General features: G+C 39.8%; 1 protein-coding gene across 1 annotated transcript in view; it reads right to left on the bottom strand.

Moving 5' to 3' along the window:
- Positions 1 to 19,823, bottom strand: part of DYNC1H1 (dynein cytoplasmic 1 heavy chain 1) — a 65,610-nt gene that overhangs the window by 22,618 nt on the left and 23,169 nt on the right. The window contains exons 21-51 of the mRNA XM_006270410.4: positions 19,662 to 19,808; positions 19,228 to 19,394; positions 18,385 to 18,558; positions 17,423 to 17,588; positions 17,137 to 17,325; positions 16,851 to 17,045; positions 15,715 to 15,997; positions 14,758 to 14,858; positions 13,776 to 13,935; positions 13,229 to 13,472; positions 12,858 to 13,041; positions 11,814 to 12,026; positions 11,369 to 11,607; positions 11,094 to 11,250; positions 10,519 to 10,746; positions 10,041 to 10,271; positions 9,748 to 9,888; positions 9,163 to 9,396; positions 7,520 to 7,726; positions 7,318 to 7,439; positions 6,966 to 7,131; positions 6,565 to 6,728; positions 5,458 to 5,587; positions 2,987 to 3,120; positions 2,341 to 2,455; positions 2,057 to 2,218; positions 1,759 to 1,973; positions 1,431 to 1,635; positions 1,067 to 1,240; positions 859 to 978; positions 594 to 714 (exon numbers count right to left, since the gene is read on the bottom strand). Coding sequence (XP_006270472.2) covers positions 594 to 714; positions 859 to 978; positions 1,067 to 1,240; positions 1,431 to 1,635; positions 1,759 to 1,973; positions 2,057 to 2,218; positions 2,341 to 2,455; positions 2,987 to 3,120; positions 5,458 to 5,587; positions 6,565 to 6,728; positions 6,966 to 7,131; positions 7,318 to 7,439; positions 7,520 to 7,726; positions 9,163 to 9,396; positions 9,748 to 9,888; positions 10,041 to 10,271; positions 10,519 to 10,746; positions 11,094 to 11,250; positions 11,369 to 11,607; positions 11,814 to 12,026; positions 12,858 to 13,041; positions 13,229 to 13,472; positions 13,776 to 13,935; positions 14,758 to 14,858; positions 15,715 to 15,997; positions 16,851 to 17,045; positions 17,137 to 17,325; positions 17,423 to 17,588; positions 18,385 to 18,558; positions 19,228 to 19,394; positions 19,662 to 19,808 — 5,488 coding nt within the window. The remainder of the gene's footprint in view (positions 1 to 593; positions 715 to 858; positions 979 to 1,066; positions 1,241 to 1,430; positions 1,636 to 1,758; positions 1,974 to 2,056; positions 2,219 to 2,340; positions 2,456 to 2,986; positions 3,121 to 5,457; positions 5,588 to 6,564; positions 6,729 to 6,965; positions 7,132 to 7,317; positions 7,440 to 7,519; positions 7,727 to 9,162; positions 9,397 to 9,747; positions 9,889 to 10,040; positions 10,272 to 10,518; positions 10,747 to 11,093; positions 11,251 to 11,368; positions 11,608 to 11,813; positions 12,027 to 12,857; positions 13,042 to 13,228; positions 13,473 to 13,775; positions 13,936 to 14,757; positions 14,859 to 15,714; positions 15,998 to 16,850; positions 17,046 to 17,136; positions 17,326 to 17,422; positions 17,589 to 18,384; positions 18,559 to 19,227; positions 19,395 to 19,661; positions 19,809 to 19,823) is intronic.

Here is a 19,823-nt window from a genome sequence, read left to right as displayed (position 1 = left end):
CTAAAACTTTGTCTCTAACTGTATTTTTGGCTAGCACACGGCTCATTTGCAATACTGCAGAGAAAGTTTGAACACCCAAGTATTCAATGCCTCCTGCCCTTGAGTTGAAACTTTAGGGTGGCCACATTTGGACTGAGCTTGCTGACTGACAACCCTTATGCTCCCTGACTTCATTAGCTTTCAACAGAAAAGGTGGAGTTTGGCTTGCAGTGCTTAGGCTTAAGCAGTCTGGACAAATCATAAAATTTCACCACTTTGTACGATTACAGAATATTACTGCAAGTCTCTCAATACTATTCTTCATTACAAACACAGAATATGGTATGTTTGCAGAGATTCACAAAAGCAGTGAAGTTTATTGCTCAGCATATAAAAGTCTACCATTCCCAACAAAAAAAGCGGCAAAAACCCCCCCACCTCCAAACAACTTTGGAAGCTTAAGGTATTAATACTTTCCTTCCTCTGCTAAAGGGTTTGTATTCCCCCAGGTAGTGGGACTAATCCAGAAGCCCACTGAAAAACAGGCATTTTCCCTTTGACTTGAATCATGCTCCATGACCTATACAAAGACATGCTAGTAAGTGCTAACATACCATTTTGAGCTTCAATGACAGCAGGCTCAACTTTATCCAGATCCTCTTTCACACTCATTTGTTTATCTGCAATTACTTCCTGCTGCTTATGCAGCTGCTCTTGAATTTCCTGGCTCATAACCTATGAGAAAAGTAGTACAAATATTTAAAAACTGTTTCCTTTTAGAGGCTGTAGGTTCCCATTAGGAGTATTACTATAAACCAAAAGGGTAGTTATTTGCAACAATCCATTCTATACATGAAAATAATAAGCTTGGATTTTTACCTTTTTTTTCTCAGCTTCTTGTTGATCTTTCACCATCTTTTTCAGTTTGTCATTAGCTGCTGCATTCTTTACTTCCAACTCCTGGCTCTTTATTCTCAAGTCACGACGAAGTTCTTCCACCTGAGATGAATTAAATGAGCTGTGAGAAGTGTTTTTAGACCAAATTATGCTTTAATAGCTTTTGCTTTGTTTGAAAAGAGGTATGTACCTGGTCAACAGTTTCCTTGATTTTTCTAAGACCAACATTCAAGTGCATCTGCTGTTCTTCCAGCTCACTTCTCTTTTCATTGAACAAGTTGGCATAATGGTTGATGAAGTCCAAATAATGGCGTGGCGTGATTGCCATAGTTCTCCCTCCACGTTTTGCTAGACGAGCATTAGCCTTTCAAGAAAAAGGCATTTTGTTAAGTGTAAGGTTTACAAATGTAAGATGCCAAAATACTGAAAACAGTATGCTTAAGGACACCCTAGGTAAGTGCCAAGTGTTCTTGCTTAATTTTATGATAATTTATCATTATTAGGAAATAGGAACATACTAGAGTTCTGAGAAGGATCAACAAATAACAGCACACCTGATGAAGGGTCTGATGAACAAATACGCAGCTATTTACAATAGCTTCCCTGTGCGATGGTGGTTGTGGTAGTTTGTCATACACAACTGGCATATAATCAGGCACAATGTAGTTTGGCTTCTCAAGATCCATTTTGCTTGTAAACTCTTTGCCAACTTGATACAGTGCTTCCGTTGACCAATCTCCAAACCAGTTCAAGACACACCTGAAGATGCATTGGAAACATTTTAGCAAGAGAAGATGGTACTCTTTAAGTCTTAACATTAAGACCGATGTCTTAAGATACCTAGGTTTGTTTCCAAACGGATTTCTAACATGTGATACTCACCTATTGAAGAGAGCAGGAGAGGTAGCTGCTCTGTCCTTCAGGCCCTCAGAAGATGGGTTCATGGTGAACACAACATGGAGATTACGAATAACTTGACTGGTGAACCATTTGTACAGTTCTTCATGTGAATCTAGCATTAAGCCTTCTTTCTGTGCTCCCTCTTTACACTGAGTCATAAGGGTAGCATATTCATCTCCTTCAAAGAGACCTGGAACCTAATCCGGGAAACAAACAAATGTTTTTTTGTTCTTTGCATAAGGGGTACTCACTCAACATAAACACGATTTACTCAAGTTACCTCTCCGTTGGCTAGAAGAGTATTCATTCTCTCCAGGAATCCAGAATCCAGGACATTAGACTCATCCATTATAAATGCTATCTTCTCATTCTTGCAGCCAGAGCGCCTCAGTACTGTTCTTAGATCTTCATCAAAATCTTCACCTGTATATTTCCTGTGAACCTATAAATTCAACACTAGTTATGTACCATTTCCAGTGCTAGGTGATAAACCTTATTAAGTAGGATATATGCAAACAAAGCTTCAAAATATCAAAATACCTTTTTAGTAACATGACTACCTACCTTAATTTGGTAAACACTTAAGCCATTCATCCAAGCAACAAATCGTGAAAGAGTAGTCTTCCCTGCTCCACTAACTCCAATCAGAAGCAAATGACCTTGAGGTTGACGGAAGATCCTGAAAAAGACCACAACATGAAGCAGGATTTGCCTGATTAATTTTCACTTGGGCACCATATTCTTCAAATTTCCTTTCCTTGTTCTCTTAACTGAGCACGCAGATAAAATTTAAGTTGAGAATGTCCAATACAAAGCTAGAATGCTGAACCTACACAATGGTTTTTGGTTGTAGCCGTGTTGGTCTAAGGACATAGGCAGGCAAGGTTCTTAGGGCAGATGTAATATCTTTTATTAGACCAACTGAAGAGTTGAAAAGAAGTTATTTGCAAGCTTTTGGGTGCAATCACCCTTCTTCAGGCATAGGAAATCTCTGCTGTTCTGAGACTCCAAGGAATGAACAAAGTTAAAAGTGGGAGAGAACTTACAATGCACTTTTTAGTGCAGGTCTCCAGTACAGAACCACTGAACTGCTAGTTTTGTGAAAAAGACTGGAATACCATTTTTGACTAGCCTGAATTAGATTTCTGGACAAATCTAAGAGAGATTTTCTGATTTTAAGCATCTCAAACAGCAGTTGAATTCATCTCACCTGTCAATTCTCAGCACATGATCCAAAACTTCATTGAACAGTACAAGTGGCACATCAAGTTCTTCTTCATAAAAAACTTTCAGCCTGGCTTTAACATAGTCTCTCAGCTCTTCCTGGTCCACTGGGATATAATCCTATAACAGCAATTTGTGTTAAAGAATATATAATTTAAGACTAAGATTTTCACAAGGGCCACTTTATTCTGGATAATGGGATGCCATCAGCACAGATAATCATTCTTTGCATGAACAGAATGTCAGTCTTCCACAAAATCTCCTCCAAAGGCTTGCTCTAGCATGCAAGGAGATGTTAAGAGTAGAATCGTAGCAAACATATGCAGCCATGCTGCTCAAGATTTCTGCAGGTAACCAGATACAGGTTGCCTTGACTTAGAAGCCCACTCTACTCCTCCCCCTGGGCTGCAAGAAGGTACAGCACAGGACTCAAGAAATTCTGTGTGCGCGCGCTAAGACGCATGCTATACTACAGAACCTGAATTGTTTCCATTATACTGGCTTTCCAGGAACATTATTTGAAAGATGATTGATAAAAGTCTGTGCATGCCATGGATGTAAACTAGTCCCCAAACTATAATTTATTTGTTAGTTTTTTTTGCCCTTTTACAGTTATTGGACATTTCTTATATTAATGCATGCACGCACATCTCAACTGGCTTATTAAGTTATTGTAAAGGCACCCAGAGCATTGGATAAGAGCACTTTTGTAAATACAAAAAGGTAGGACAGTCTCTGGTCCAGGGTACAAGCAAACGAATTTTATAAATATATCTGAGTACCAAGAGAAAGACTGAAATATTCAGAACTTGAAAAAAAAAAGTCATCGCTGTTGCTTGTAGTTGATATAACAGTTGCACCCAATAAAGATTGAAAAGAAGCATCTTATCAAACTCCAGACTGAGCGGAAGCATTTACAGTTCTGAAAACTAGAGCAAAGCAGAATCTCTCAGTATTCTAACCAGACCACCTTTGGTGGCAACTCCAAATCTCAACTACATGTGATCCTACTCAGAAGTATAAGGGGAACCCAGTTTTCAACAAGGAGAAATTTGTGCTTATCCAGATGTAGTATTGTTCCTTGTAGTCAGACAGCCTACATGGCTAAGGCACTGTTTTATGTGCCAGAACTACGTCCCAAATGCCATATTCCTTGATCCTTGGATGCTTCTGGGAGCACATCCAAGCTCTAGCTGAACTATGGCTTTAAAGACAATACTGTCATGAACCCCACTGCAGTCTGGGGCTTTGTGAGGGCATCATAAATGTTTTCTTGTATTTATTGATTGATGAGATGTATGACCTTGTTGTAAACATTATGCTGTATCCATTTACATCATTTTTATAATTGCATAAGATAGTTATGATCTCTGTATATAGCCTTATGATTTTGGACATGCTTTAGCAAAAGAACTGAGGGCTGCAAACTTAAGGGTAATTGCCACTCCCAAAACACAGGCAGAAGGAAACATTGGGTTGGGCTCCCAAAGCATTTTTTATAGAAAGAGGCATCTGACAGAAACGGCTCATCAGCCAGAAGAATGCCAGGTATCCTAGGGAAAGAAGAAGTTTTGGAAGGATTTTGTGACTCTTGAGAATTGCGACACTTTTTTTCGTTTGGGGTTTTTCTTTTTTTTTTTGCAGCGGGGAGGAAAACAATGGCTTGTAGTTTAGGGGGTGTAAATGCAGTATGCCAGGTCTTTGGATTTTTCCCAGGCTGGAGAAGGGTCCAAGGCCCCAGCAGCCAGGACTGGCAGCAATCAGCAGGAAGGGTGAGTTTGATACTAGCAAGATTCTCAGGCGGGCTAGGGTGTAGCCAGATAAAGGTAAGAAGCTTTGTCTTTTCACTCCGTCTTCAACCTCATAGTTAGAAATTTTCCCCTACATAAATAAGTCTTTTTGTGGTTTTGTCTCCTTACTGACTGCCTGTGGAAAGAGCAATCTTTGGGCAAGTGATAGTTCAGGCTAGCCCATTCTACAGAAAAGGAACCTAAAGGTTTCTCACAACCCAGGGAATCTACCTAGAGCTAGCAGAGATTCCTCTGCTGCAGCTGCCGGGTCTAGTACAAGGGCAGTGAAGCTGAGATTTGTAGGGATAATGAGTTCTCAGCACAAATCCTGGTTTGTTTCTTAGGACAGGCATCAGGGCAGCAAGGAGAAACGAGGCTCTGGGAATACCCTGTGGACCACTTGTGACAAGTACATATCTGAATTCTTAGACATCGTAATCCCTTGACAGGTTCTGCTGTGCGTTGTCATGGTATGGCATTTCAGACAGGTTATCTAGCAATTTTGAAACTCCCTAGATAGATCCCATTAAATCTAAGTGCTACTTAAGACAATCCCTTTACTAGTGCATTAGAGGAAAAATGGTGGGCAAAGATTTTTAGCATCTTAGGGTACAAAGAGTTTGCAAGTGTCAGTACAAATACAGCTTCTACAAAAAGGTGACACTACCTTTGACAGCCAGTTGCTGTACAAGATGGGTCTGTTCATAGCTCTCTCTTTGTCTATGTTGGGGAAATGTTTCAGAGCTACCATATCAATGTTCTCATCAGTCCAACGCCTCTCCTCATCTTCTACAAGTCTGATGAGGAAAAAAAAAAAAGAGTATTATAAGCAAGTGCAAAACACCTGAAAAAGGATATTATAAACACCTAATGTAGGAAAAGAATAGTAGTACTGGAGCAGTGGATGATTTTTACTTGCAGGTATTTATTATTACAATAGACTTCCTCTTGTTTCACATTTGGCAGACGGGTCTCAATCTACTGAAGGGATCGTTGGTTATATGCCTAAGTGTCATGTACAGTTAACTTAAGCTTTGCCCTAGAAGGCAGCCAAGCTCAATTCCAAGTACTCCAAGACATAAGTGTGAAAAGCTTTCCAAATTGTTGAAGCCACCAAGTTTGGATAGGTATTCAGTGGATCCTCCAACTTCCTTATTTCAAAAGCTACAATGGAACAGAGTCCTAAGCAAACGGTAAAATCTGTTCCAGCTCCTTGTTTTTAACAAAGTTTAAATGAACTATGTGCTACAATCCTGCAGTCTTTTAGGCATTCTGTACTCAAGATGACTGTTCTGAAACCCTGCTTCTTGAAGAAGTCAGTTTTGGTGCTAGATAACCAATAGGAAGGAAACTTTCAACTGTGGTACCATAAAGAAGTTGTTTAACAGTAGTCTGTATTTTATGTTTAAAACATTTTTAACATTTTAACATTTTTTGCCACTAAGTAAAGCCTCTCTAAGTATCTGATAAGCAACATAAAAGGGATAAGCATTTACATTAAAGCACTGGCCTTTTCCATGAGAAGATATTTGAATCCACCACTATAATATATAACAACTGTAAAGACAGTATGCACCTCCACAGGAGGCTTTATTCTCAAGCAATTTAGTTCAATAACTGCTTCTAGGAATGGTGGAAAATTTAAATTAAAAATAAAACCATTCAAGTCTCCTTAGTGTCCTCTCTCTCACATTTAATCAGTTAAGAGCCTCAATTCCTTAAAAAAAAAAAAGGTATCAAAAGCTGAGATCTTAAAATTTCCAAGTCACTTTACCTGTCTTGGAAGAGACGCAAGGCTTCATGTGCCCAAATCCTAATAAGGCCTTCAACAGGTAATGTTTCCAGTGGTCTTAAGGCTTCAAATATACCTCTCACCCATCGAGTCATTTCACGAGGTGAATAAATATAGTGTGGCTGAGTGTCCTGAGTGAATCTCTCCTAAAGATTCAAAACACTGGGGATTAGGAGAGTTGAGCATTTTTATCCAGGCCCACAAGATGTTTCACCCTCCCCCAGTTACAACTGACACCAAAGAGCCACACACTAAAAAGGTAGACAGTTCAGAAAGCAAATTGCTAGCACTTATCTCAAAGCAGGATAGCAATAAAGAAGGACTAATTTAGCAGAGGCTGGGAATATTCAGCAAAGGTTGGGGTAGTGTGCATAGCAATATACCTGGGACATTGTGTAGAACTCTACCATGGCTGCTGTGAGGGGTTCTGCATATGTGCGGAGTGATGGGATAAGTCTCAGCATTGCCCGATTGAATGTTCCATATATCTGAGTAAGCGAAGCTGGTCCAGGATAGTCCACATATACAACAGGGACATGGCGTAAAAATCTGAAAGAACAGGGACACCAGGAAAATTCTTATGTAATGTATTCAACTTAACCAGAGCCATTTCTCTATTCTGAATGACTACGCTGGCTAAGAATACACTCCTGAAGTACAAGTAGCTTGAAGCATTCCCAAATTTTCTAGCTACATAGGATTACTTTAACAGCAGCTTTTTACTGAGTACATTACCTATGTGAAAGGGGTTTCCTTCCAGGATCAGTAGGTGGGTTACAAGCTCCAACAAACTGAATTCTCTCTAGCTTCACCCATGTCTGGTCTGATGTACGATAGAAACCTCCATGTTCCACCATCTGAATGAGACAGTTATTTTATTAAAAATAAAAACTCCCTAACTTAGTGGTATCATGCTTTGTTTCAAAGTGAAACAAACCTGTCTAATGAAGGATATGACTCTCTGCGTGCCATACTTGTCCATATCTGGCAGGTTGATTTCATCACAAAACAGCACCAGCCATTTTCCCAGCTGCACAGGAGCCAATACTACTCCATTAGGTGTACGTCTGTACTCACAGTAATGATCAAAAGTTTTCAAAAGCAGCTCTGGAGTAGTTGCACTTGAGAAGTTCAGCCCAACCACCTAGAAAGAAGAGGACAGGAGGGTGAAAAGAAAGCAAGCATTTGATGTTAGTACCACAAAACCATCACTTCAAGGAAGAACACGTTTGGCAAAGGCTTTCAACATTAAAAAAAGTTAAGCCATGATCTCACTGGATACTTTGCACTTCCATAATAATCCAAACTTCTGCCACTGAAGTTGGGCATCCTATGGTGGTAACCTCTCCCCTCCCTTATTTATATATTGCTTCACATCATTGATAATGCTTTTGTAGGCCTAGACAGACTACCTACCCAAGTGTAAAGCTCTGGTTTTATTATGGAAGAAAACCCAGTACTGGCTATGATAGATGGACAGTTTTGGGGTTAGAGCCCTAAGGCCAGGATATAAATTCATAACTTGTCAATGACCATGGGAAAATCCAGTTCTGCTGTGTTTCTATCCCATTTTACAGGCACGTTTAGCTAACTAGCACATAACTAGACCAGCAGTGCTTTACTTACCTTTACTTTTCTAGATCAATTTAATTTGTTACAATTAGCTCTACTGATCAACTCGGGTATAAACAGTCAAAACCCAATAGTGTCATAGGCACAGAGCCAACAGAAGTCAGTGATATTAAGCGGAGTTGACAATAATACAAGTTGCACACCAGGTGGCGCTTGCGTTGCAAATTGCTTCATAAAAAAAGGCAGGAAGCCCCATTATAGATTTAAGGTAACAGAATTTACACTCTACTTCCTTTATGCCTTTGTCTAATTATGATGTTTAACGCTCAGCATGAGTAAGCAATAAAGTAAGAGGCATAATTTTATGCCATGTTAAAAACTGTATACTTGAGTGAAGGGAGGACAGGCTATATTGCTGCACGAAAGACACTCTAATCTCCAGTGCCAAAATGCTGTGCCTGTACTTCATTTACTCTGACACGTAAAATTTTGGGGTTGGGGAATTAAAAGTGCATCTTAAAAGCTATATTGCATTGCAAGTACTCACACAACTTTATGCAATGTGTATCTTGTGCCTTATATGCATGGCTCTGGTCTCCTAAAGACCAAGTGTAGCTTGTGTGAAGCTCTGGCAGGACTTTAGGCTTAGCAGGGACCTGACTTGCACCTAAGATTTTTTGATTTTTTAAAAAAACCCGATTAGGCTATATAGCAACAGAAGAAAAAGTTCCCTTTACACATTTATTCAAAAAAAAATTACACTGACAATAACTGTCTGTTAGCCAATTTGATTTTGGAACGTAGTTTGATAACTGGTGACAATAAATGGTAAATTTATCCAGTGGAGATTGCTTATGGTGTTGACTCAGACTGCTCAACGTCAATCTTCAAAAGTAACAGTCTTTTTTCTTGCTTTAATACATCTGCAAATTCAGCTGCAGATTTGGTAAGAGGCAGAGGTCTACAGAAAGAAGTGATCATACCCAGGTTTGACTTTAGAATAGTTACCTCCATATCAGGCAGGGCTCTGAGAGCACTGAAGAGGGTCATAGTTTTCCCAGAACCTGGAGGGCCACAAAGCACAAGGGGCTTATGTTCTGCTAGCCAAGTGTACAACAATGCTTCATGGCGGACAGTATCTAGGGTTGGTACCACAACATCAGGAGCAGCAACTTTGTGCGTTTCAACTTCAATTTGAGGAACCTTAGATTGCCATGGCACCCATTCGCCCGTAATGGACACCTAGGTGAACAAAAATGTAATTAGGATACAACTAGTGACTTTTCCCTAAATTCCAACATGAACCCAACACAACCTGTTCTTAACAAGATGGACAAAAATTATACTTTTAATTAGGTGAACTGTTCAAAAGCACCTACAAATATGACGCCATAAGATAATTTAGAATCAGCTTGTATCAGTGCAGGTACAGTGCAGTACCTACTGGCTGAGCCATTCAGCATCAGGACTGATTTGAGATAGTTTGGTACAAAATTAAATTCCAGTTTAGTACTTTAGAAGTGTGCACTTAGAAAAATCACTGTGGTCTGTTTAATTAGAATGATGGTATAAATGGAAAATGAAGGCTTTTACCTCATAATCAATTATTGGTATGTTGGGTGCAGTGGGAAGTGGTACAGTGGTGATTCTCCTAATGTATTCTCCAAGTTCTGCTCTCATTTTCAGACGGCTATCTCCAGAAAGTGACCACAGTATTGCATAGACCAGGTATCTCTGTTGGAAGACAAAAATATTTTAGCTCATGCAGACGTAGCAGTTATTTCCTGCAACTGCCTTCCAAAACCAAACTATTCAGGGAACAGTAAGTTTAGTAACCATGTTGATCTTTTGTCATGGTATCATTTTGTAGCAGCATTTAAATTTACCTGGATATAACGCTCCAGTTGATCTATCTGCATAGGAAAGTCAGGATGGTTGGCATTGTACTGGGCTACATTGCGACAAGCCTGATGCAGCATGGAGAACAGAGAACCAAGACAGCGCAAACGAGTGAGGTCCATGATGTGCTCTAACTTGAAAGCATGCTCTAGTGCTTTTGTCACCAGTCCATTAGATGTGAAGTATGGCTGCATAATTGTTGCTGCATCTCTCTGGATCTGTTGAAGAGATTAACATCGTTCAAGGATTGGGTTTCCTTCAAGTCAGACTGGTTTTGGAAAATAAGTTTGTCTAAACAGAACTTTGAAGCATTTAATATTTTAATAAAGTGTACAAAGATACGTTTGTACCTTAAGGGAAACAGAATTAATGTTGACATTATAGCCTTAATATAGGTATATAGAACAGGAGTCAAGTGAATAGATTAATCCACAGTCCTGATCTACAGTAGTTTAAAAGTTATACCTGCAACATTGGAGAAGCTGCTTCTTCACCTTCATCTTCTTTGCCCTTCCGTCTACGCTGAGCTTCTTCCTCACCTTCATCCAGAGGGATGCTTCGTAGTCTGGCCAGGAAGTTATTGAATATCATGTCTGTACTCAGAACATCTTCACTAAACCAGACCATTCCACACCTGGACACAGTGGCCAGAGTTGCATATTTCAGATCTTGTACTTCAAACATGATACGCACCTAAGAAGAAAGAACATTTGAGAAATTTAGTTAGTTTAGTAATTTCTACTGAAAATATTAAAAAGGTCAATTTATGTATTTGCCTAAGTGTGTAGGGAATAAGAGTCAATTGTACCAACAATACCTCCAAGAATTTAACCTGACCCCACCAGACTAGGAAATGCCCCGAGATGTATGAATGTAAGGGCATGCTAAGTAGTGGCATAACAAAACGTTATAGCCACAGAATTGTTTTAAAAAGCTCTGAGCTTTTTAAAGAGCCTGTTCACATAGACTACTGAAAGCAGCAAAAGAATTAAATTCAGTAGATTAGAGCAAATTGTACTTGGTTATAAACACAACATTACGTTAGGTGGGAGGCTGAGACGTTCTCCATTGGGCAGGGTCAGCAGTTTGTTGTCATCCAGCACAGAGTTTAAGTTCTCAACCCATTCAGGGTCTACATCACCATCAAAGATAATCCACTGCCGTTTCTGCAGCTCACCCCTCACGTTGTCTATAATCCTAAATTGAGAAAAGCATTTAGTGTGGGTTTAAAGACTTAAGCACAGTTTTCACTATGCCATTAATACATCACACAGTAACCCCTTAAATTTAAATAAAATGCTTTTAAAAGACTCACTTTCTCAAGACATGTGTAAACAAGCCATCTGTCCATTCTCTGGTATTTGGGTCCAAAGTACCATAGAGATGGTCTTTGCTGATTGCTTTTGGATCAATGATGTGTGCAACACCTTCCACACCCTCCAGCCGTTCAAGAGCTTTTAAGAGTACTCTCCAAGCCATGGTCTTTCCACTTCCAGAAGGACCCACCATCATCAACCCATGATTGATCTGGGTTATCTGATAGAGCTGAAGAACCTGTGACAGAACAAGATTTGCTGGTGAAGTCTTGCACTTTTGTAGACCAACAGTATTACTTGAAACTGGACAATGAAAGGACTTCCCCAGGTTCTAAAGAATCTCTGCAGCAGAGATTCCTGCTTTTAAAAAAATTGTGAACTATGAACGTTAAGTGTAAAGTTTTTCAAATCTACATTTGAAAATATACAGCTTCTGTAATTTACCTTTTCAACCCACATGCCGCCAACATCCTCTCCATCCCCATATGTAAGGTACATTTCCTGACACACTTTCTTGAGCTCCTCTCGCAGGGCTGTCATTTCACCACGATGATACTGTACTCCAGGGAATACATCGGAAAGGAGACTGAACAGCAGTGGGATATCTTCTGCAACAAGCTTGGGTACCATGGTTTCACAAACACTCTGGATCAGAATCTACGTAAAAATTTAGGTTTTGATAGGATAAGTTAAAAGCAAACATGTGCAGTCAGCTTAGCAGAAATAATTTGATAGTGTTGTATACTTGGACTAAATAGTTGCATATTCCATGTCTGAATGTATAACTAACAAACCTCAACACTAAGTATTATTTCACATTTGTGCAGTCATTTATGACAGTGTTCAATCTTGATTGTTAGTACACAGGGAATTTAAGACCATTTAAGACCAAAATTTCCTTTAGCTGGTAACTGTAGGTGCTCAAAACAGGGGTGGCCAACCTGCAACATGGGTGCCACAAATGGATCTAGGCAGCCTTCATGTGGCAAATTGGGGAGGGGGATGGCAACAGTGGCAGATAGGTGGGGGAAACATAGCAGACCATGAGATCAGGCAGGAAGCAGAAAGGTGAGAAGCAGATTAGGTAAGGCAAAGGGATCTGACAGGTATTCAGGGAGGGTATAGGGCTTATTTGGGACATCTGCCAAAAAGATTGCCTCCCCACTGGCTTACAATATTACATGTCAAAATGGATTTCTAAGCATGCAATATGGTAACAATATTAGCTAAGAATAATTTTAAATATTAAGTGAAAATCGTTGATGAATACAAGCACTATTCCTCAAATCACCAATTAAAGTTTCAGCTGTTTATTGTGGCTAATACTGAACCATTTCACAAGATGTAGGAAATGCTAAAAATAAAGTGAGTAGATCAATGTTTGCTAGATAAAGCATCTGTTTTACCATGTTAGAGTGTTCATATGCACTTATACTGTACTTACACTTTTACAGTAACTAGTTCCTTAAAATTCTGTATATATTTTACCTCTTGCTCTGGTAAATTCTCAGCAATTTCACCTTCATCAACAACTTCACCACGTTCTTCCTTCTCTCGTTTTATCTTCTGAATCCTCTCCCTCTTCACATTACCTGCGCTAACCAATACGCTTTTCAGGGCTCTCAAGCCAAAGTCATAATGGCTTTGAGAGGACAGTTGTTCATCACATAGTCTAAGCGGAAAGAGACCAGAATCAGATAAGGTAAAGCTCATCACAAGTTTAGTGTTCAAGAATAGTTGCTGCAGATGAAAGATGCTCCTGCAAAGCTATTGTTGGTATTTGCCAACATTAAATCTGAAACCTAACAGTGCTCTTTTAAGGATTTTAGCTTAGACTTGCATGTACAACTATTACTCACTTGAAGAATGGGACAATCTTGTTGGCAAGCACTTCAGCAGTACGGAAGCCTTGGGAGTATAACATGACTTGAGCAATTAGCTGTCGGTCTGGCTTGGTCATTGCCAAGCTACGGAATAGCTTCTTCAAATTGTCAGGAAGATTTGATCTGCCTGCATAGCCAGGATTCATTGTGATGAAGATAGCCATGTCAGGGCTCACTTTAACTTGCTTGTTCAGCAGCTCACAAGTTATTGGTGCAGAAGCTAAAGAGAAAAAAAGATTACATACTACAAATTCAGCTGGTTTTCTTTCAAGTCAGCCAGCTCTTAACACAGAATATTTTCTTAGCATCCTACTTTGTTTTGTTTACAATCCAGCTAGCTCAATTAAAATTTCAAAGTGACTTCCCTTCCATAGTTTAGAAGCTGCTTATACCATTAGCAAATCTCTGGCCAAGACAGTGATGTTTCTGCCCCCTCTTTTTCAGTTAACTATGTCCAGAGCAAAAGCGATCTTTAGATATGCTACACAACCATTAGCAGAGAGAAAAAAAAGAGAGTCCATACTTTTGTCATAATTTGGATTGCAATGTTCTCGCAATGCCTCCTGGATGCACTGAACCTGCTGAGAAACAGCAGAAAGCATGCGCTCCTCCAGTCTGTTGAATTCATCAAAGCAGCCCCACGCACCCACTTGGCAGAGCCCCACAAAGATACGTCCCATTGCCTATGGGTAAGGAAACATACATAGAAGTTACATTTGTACTCCTTCACTATATGCAACTGAAACTAGTCTGTATTGTTTTAGAGAGACACACAAGTTAGTGTCAGTCAAGAATCTATGCTTTCAGTTGCAACCCCCCACAATGTCTCCCCAGTTCAAGTCAGAATCTAACTAAAATGCAATTACAGTTGAGTAATAAGCTTTGAGAGGATAATAAAGCAAAGTGCCAGATATTAACCAACTAAAGAATGGGTGTACTAGTAGAGCTGGTCCAAAGAAAAGTACTATAGTGCAGCATTTTACTTTAACTGTACTTCTTAATTTAAGTTTTATGCTGTTGTGTACATGTATTATGCTTCTCATTTTTTTAATACAAATCTTCCAGGGTCTGGAAATTGAAGAGCTGTCTCAATAATGCATTTTTAGAAACCTGCATGTCTACTTTTGTTAAAGCAATGCTAAGCATCAGAATCTCAAATTAGATGAAACACTAACACATCAAGAACTAGACAGGATCTGGTTGACAGGCAACCCTTTGTGCTTATGCGAACTTCCACCAAGACAGATATCTCAGTTCAGCTGCATAATGCTCATGGAAGAGCCATGATAACCATCTTTCAAATTGCTCGTTGTAAAACTGAAAGTCTCCTCTTTTCATAGAAAATTACCCCTTAGAAAGGAGGTAGGCAACTGCTGCCCCACCTCATTTTAGGCAGTAACTCTGCTTTAGTTACATCTGTTCAAGACAGTCGCAGTTTGGCCATTAGAGAAAACAGTCTTTTCGAAACCTACTGGTTGAACATCGTGCCAGAATAAATACTATACCTGGAAGTCAAATGTTTCATCACAGTTGAAAACCAAAACAAAGCGTCCAAGCTGGTGTCCAAGAGCCTTGACAGATTCTGTTTTACCAGTACCAGCAGGACCTAGTTTTGGAAGGGGACAGGCATGTTAATCTCTTCACAGGCATGAAAAAAATTAATCAGTATACATGTGAAGCATTGCAAATTTATTCAAGCTAGTGTTTTCAACTACAGAATTTTTTTCATTGTAGAAACAGAGTCTACAAAGATCATCTAGCTCAGGGGGTGTCAAACTCATCCAAGTCTGCAGGGCAGATCAGGCCCCACAGACCAGCCCCACTCAGATTCAGTGCACAGGGCTAGTCTGGTGCAGTGCACACTGGCCCTGGCTCTGCATGCTCATTTGACATGTGGGGCTGGTCTGCAGGCTCAATCTAGACCAGCCCCAGATTCAGTGTGCAGGGCCGTCCAGCATGGGTGCCACATGCAACACACCCGAGACTAGCCCTATGTGCAACATACATGCCAGCTCTAGCCCCTGAGCTGTGTACAGCCTGTACAAGATCAACTCCATGCACTGCATGCAGTGTGTGGGGCTAGGGCCAGTGTGTTGCATATGGCACACCAGTCTGTGACCCATAGGTGGCATTGCAGGCCGGAGGATAGGGCTCCATAGGCTGGATTCAGCCCGTGGGCTGTATCTTGGACGCCCTTGAGCTCCTCATCCCCCCTGCACTGAGGTAGGATAAAGTATTCCTAGAATATTACAGACAAAAAGCTTCCAAGTGCATAGGATTCCACAACTCCTCCACATAGCTTGTTTCAGTTTCACTACTCTAACATTATACCTCAATATTCAACCTAAATCTTGGCTTGAATTCAAAACCACTATTTCTTAATCACCTTTGTTCTGCTATAAAATATACAGCACCCTTCATCTTTAATGTAGAAGACATACTGGGAATAAATACACACTTACCAAAGGGTGATCCTCCAAGTCTTGCCTCCAAGGCTTGTGTCATGGTCAGGTAGCAGCGGTCAGTAAGAGGAGTCTGCACTAGCTTATCCTGAACACCAAGGTACTCAAAGCCATAGTTGAATTTGGCATTTGCCATCTGAATGGACAGTTGTTGCAACACATCTGTCTGTTTTGGGTCAAAGTAGAATCTCATCTGACTGAGCCACTCGAAGAATTTGGAGTTGTCAATCTTACTTTTGATTAGAGATCTTGTAACATCTCTTTGGTGCACCAATTCTGTGATCTGGAGAACAAAAATCAACTTGTTAAATGATACCAGGCATAAGTCATGTATTCCAATGCTACTAAGTCAAAGCACCTCAAATGAGCTTTCTATTTAGAAATCCATTCTTCTGGGCTACAGACCTAATTTTTATCTAGTTTGAAGAGGCGCTATTGAAAAAGGTCACCTGTTGCTGGCAGGACTACCAGGCTCTACCATCTCAGAGAAACTTCAAACTTAGTTCTGAGACAATGTGATTAGCCCTTGTGGAGCATAGGTTGCAATGTATACATCCTCTCTTAGATCCGCAAAGGTTATCCTACCAAGGACTTCTATGAGTTTGTGAACAGCTCCACTGTTCTTCTGGAAAGAAGTTCAAGGAAACAACTCTACCAATGCCACTATCACCTTTAGGAACAGAACTTATCTTTCTCTTTCTGCTGAATTCCCTAAAATTTGGAAAACAAGCTAGTAGCAAAAAGTGCTTTGCTGTTCACTTTTATATCCACTAAAGCCCATCACACAACCAAAGACTAATTTGAGCTCATCCTACTATAAGCTGGATATAGTAATTTCTACTTCCAAAGGTTCTGAGGATCTCTTCAAGGTGGCCATGACAGATTATTAAATCTGCATCAAATCTTTTACCATCAAAAGTGGAGAGTGATTAGTGTATTCTAAATGTGTTTGCTGAATTATCTTCAGACTTTGTGTAAACGACATTCATTTTTAAGTTATTTGTAGAAATAGGTGGTTTTGCTCTCAAAGCTTGATGTGAACATTAATCAAGCTAGATTAGAAACAATTTTAGTGAAACCAAGATGCACCTTTAAAGATACTGAATGACTTAGATTGGGAAGGGAGTTTTGCTTACCAAGTGCTCCAACTTCCTTCTGCGGAGAGGCGGTTGTTCCATCAACACTGAATCTGCCAATACATTCAGCGTGACCTCAACATTAGCCAGCACAGAATGCAGAGGGCTGCTGTCACCCCCACCACCCATGCCATTCAGAGCAGATTCCACATTCTCCGACCAAGCAATCTGGGCTGACAGGACGACAAGCTGGGCCTAGAACATTAATAGTTAAAATTGTCAGGATCCTCTCTTCCCATAAGAGGGTAGCCAAACATTAATATTTCTCAAGTGATTTGACAGATACCTGATATTTGTCGATCCAAGAAATATAAGTAGCTGGATCAATGGAGGTTGCTTTACCAAAGATTTCTACTTCTGTAACAGACTCAGCAAGCAGCTTAGCAAGGGTGACCCTCATTTCTTTTTCCACAAGTGTGAGCCACTCATTGATTTTGGGGTGTTCTGTGATAGACACAGGTGTTTTGAACAGCACCTGAAAAAGGAATAAATTTAAAGTTACACTTTAGTTCAAGCTATGGACACATTTTTCAAACTTAAATAAAGAATCCTTCCTGAAGATGCAGCTATACCTCCTCTCCTTCACGGGAGGAGATTCCCAGGACAACAGTGTTATCTTCGTTAAGGATGATGCTAGAAACTCCAGCAAACATTTTCTTGAAGTGTTTCTGCAGCTTGGCTACATTCTTGCTGTTCCCAATAATTTCCAGTAAATCCTCATCACCAACAAAGTAAAACCTAGAATTAGATAAAAAGTTTCATCATGGACCAAACCTGCATGCACAAAAGTAAATTAAATTTACAGACATAACATTGAGTACAAACAGCTAACTTTATAAGTCTTATAACTGGGAAATAAAGCAAGTACCTTGTATGATATTAAGGCTAATCTCTAAAAGATTAAAACTTGCTTTTAAAGAACTAGAAGATAAATACACACTAGATTGTTGTGCAGTTCCCTTCCTTCATACACCTTACTCTGAATACTTCAAAATTAATTCCTTCTGCTATAGTGAATAAGCTAACTGAATTTCTTCCTCCAGCTTTTTCCAGTGCTAGGGGTTTATTTTAATGCCACTTCTGTAGCACGGACTTCTAATCTAGAAGTATGGAAGTTACACATTATGGCTGCAATTCAGGCACCACTGAACTGATGACTGAAGGTGAAATAGAATGCAATATAAAATTTGAATTCAGGAATGAGAGTTTAGCTTTGATTTTTGCTTATTTAGTTTAACTTCTAAAACCTGTATTCTAGTTAGAATCAGTGTCAGCTGAAACATGCCATTAAACAATGCTTACTACTGAAATCATACACTTCAGCTACCTTACACTGCGTCAGAAGTGATCAGTAACTTTTCAGAGAGACTATGATTAAATTCCTTAAAACTGTAGAAGACAGTTTCTGTTTTCAAGTAATGACTTAATAAAAAATTTGAGGAACACAGTGCCTGTATTAACAACTACTACCATGCAAGCATCCATCATGGTAAATTTTAATCCAACGCTATCAATTAGAGATGAAACTCCTTACCGAGGGAAAGAAGATCTCTCTCTCTCCAGATATTCTCCCAGTGCCTTCTGGATCTTTCCAAGCAAGTCTGCCAATCTTTCCAATGATCTTTGTACACCTTGGATATTAAGAACATCCATCACAAGCGGAGATTTGGACACCTTTTTCATGAGTGCCAGAAACTCAGTACTGATGCTAGAGGTAAGAAAGACATTAGCAGATTAAGTGAGGAAGGCTAGGGATATAATCTCAAGAACTAGTCTGGATATCCTGGCATGTGTGACATCTATGAATGCTCTGCATTATTGTGCAGCAAGCTGTATGGAACTCTAAAGACTGATTCCAGCTAGAGCTCTCCCCAGATACCCAGGAAAAACGGTGGCAATTAATTCACTTGCTGATATGCAGACACCTGTACTTGAATTCAGTGAATTTACACATTAAGAAAGCAAGACATGGAGAGCAAGACCTACAACTCTGCCCTGTTCTCATGCCTCAAGACAAATTTCTGGGATCACTGCAAATCACTGGGGAGCCTATTTGAACTCAGGCAAAACCTTGCCTGAGGTTTAGACAAGATAATATCTATAAAAATCGGCCTCTTGCTTTAATTCTTTTCTTGTCTTTTGATAGCTAAACTAAGTCGCTTTAACAAGCCGTGCTATCACACTGAATTCTTCAGGAATCTGCCAGCCAAAGCCTGTAGTAAGGCTAAAACCAAGCTGGATTTGTGGGATATCAACTGCTGGATTCTATACTGGAGGTGGCAGGCCTGACATTTGGAAGGTGTGGCAAAATGTATAGCTTGGCCTGAACCAGAAATACTAAGAATATTAAAAAAGAGAGAGTCACGTCAAAGTGTACCTTTGGAACCTCTGGGTTTCAACAGGAAGCAAATGCTTGATATCAGCACTACCAGTGAAGATACCCTCAAGGTAGACCCATCGTCTCTGAACATCTATCCAGACATCAAAGAGAGCCATGATACGATTCAGTTTGTCTTCCCAGCTAAGAGCATCTTCCTCAAACACCTAGAGGTTAAGCCAACCATTAGTATTCAGCTTACCTTAAAAAATTACCTACAAGCAGACATTACTTTTAGAAGTGGGATAAGTTAACATAATAAAGCTAGCTTAGTTAGCACTGGGATGAGAGGACTTTTTAAAGTGATTTAAACCATGATGTAATTGCTCTTGTTCGTGATAATTTGTCAGCACTTAGCACAAAGACTATCAGTTGAAATATTAAGATAGAATTGCAAGCAAAGGGAGTCAAAGAGAAGTGGTTTTACATTATACCTTGTAGTATGGCGATAGCTTCATTGCAGACACACTGTTGATGTGCTCTTTGACTTTGTTGAAAAGATCATCCCAGCCACGAATCAAACGACATTTGTTCTGATAGTTAACCAAGTCCAGTTCGTAAGTGTTCCACACTTCTCTTATCTTTAAGGAAGAGAA

The sequence above is a fragment of the Alligator mississippiensis genome, chromosome 2, assembly GCF_030867095.1.
Source record: "Alligator mississippiensis isolate rAllMis1 chromosome 2, rAllMis1, whole genome shotgun sequence".
Lineage (NCBI taxonomy): Eukaryota > Metazoa > Chordata > Crocodylia > Alligatoridae > Alligator > Alligator mississippiensis.
The sequence above is the reverse complement of the archived record's forward strand: the minus strand, read 5'-3'. Positions and strand labels throughout refer to the sequence as shown.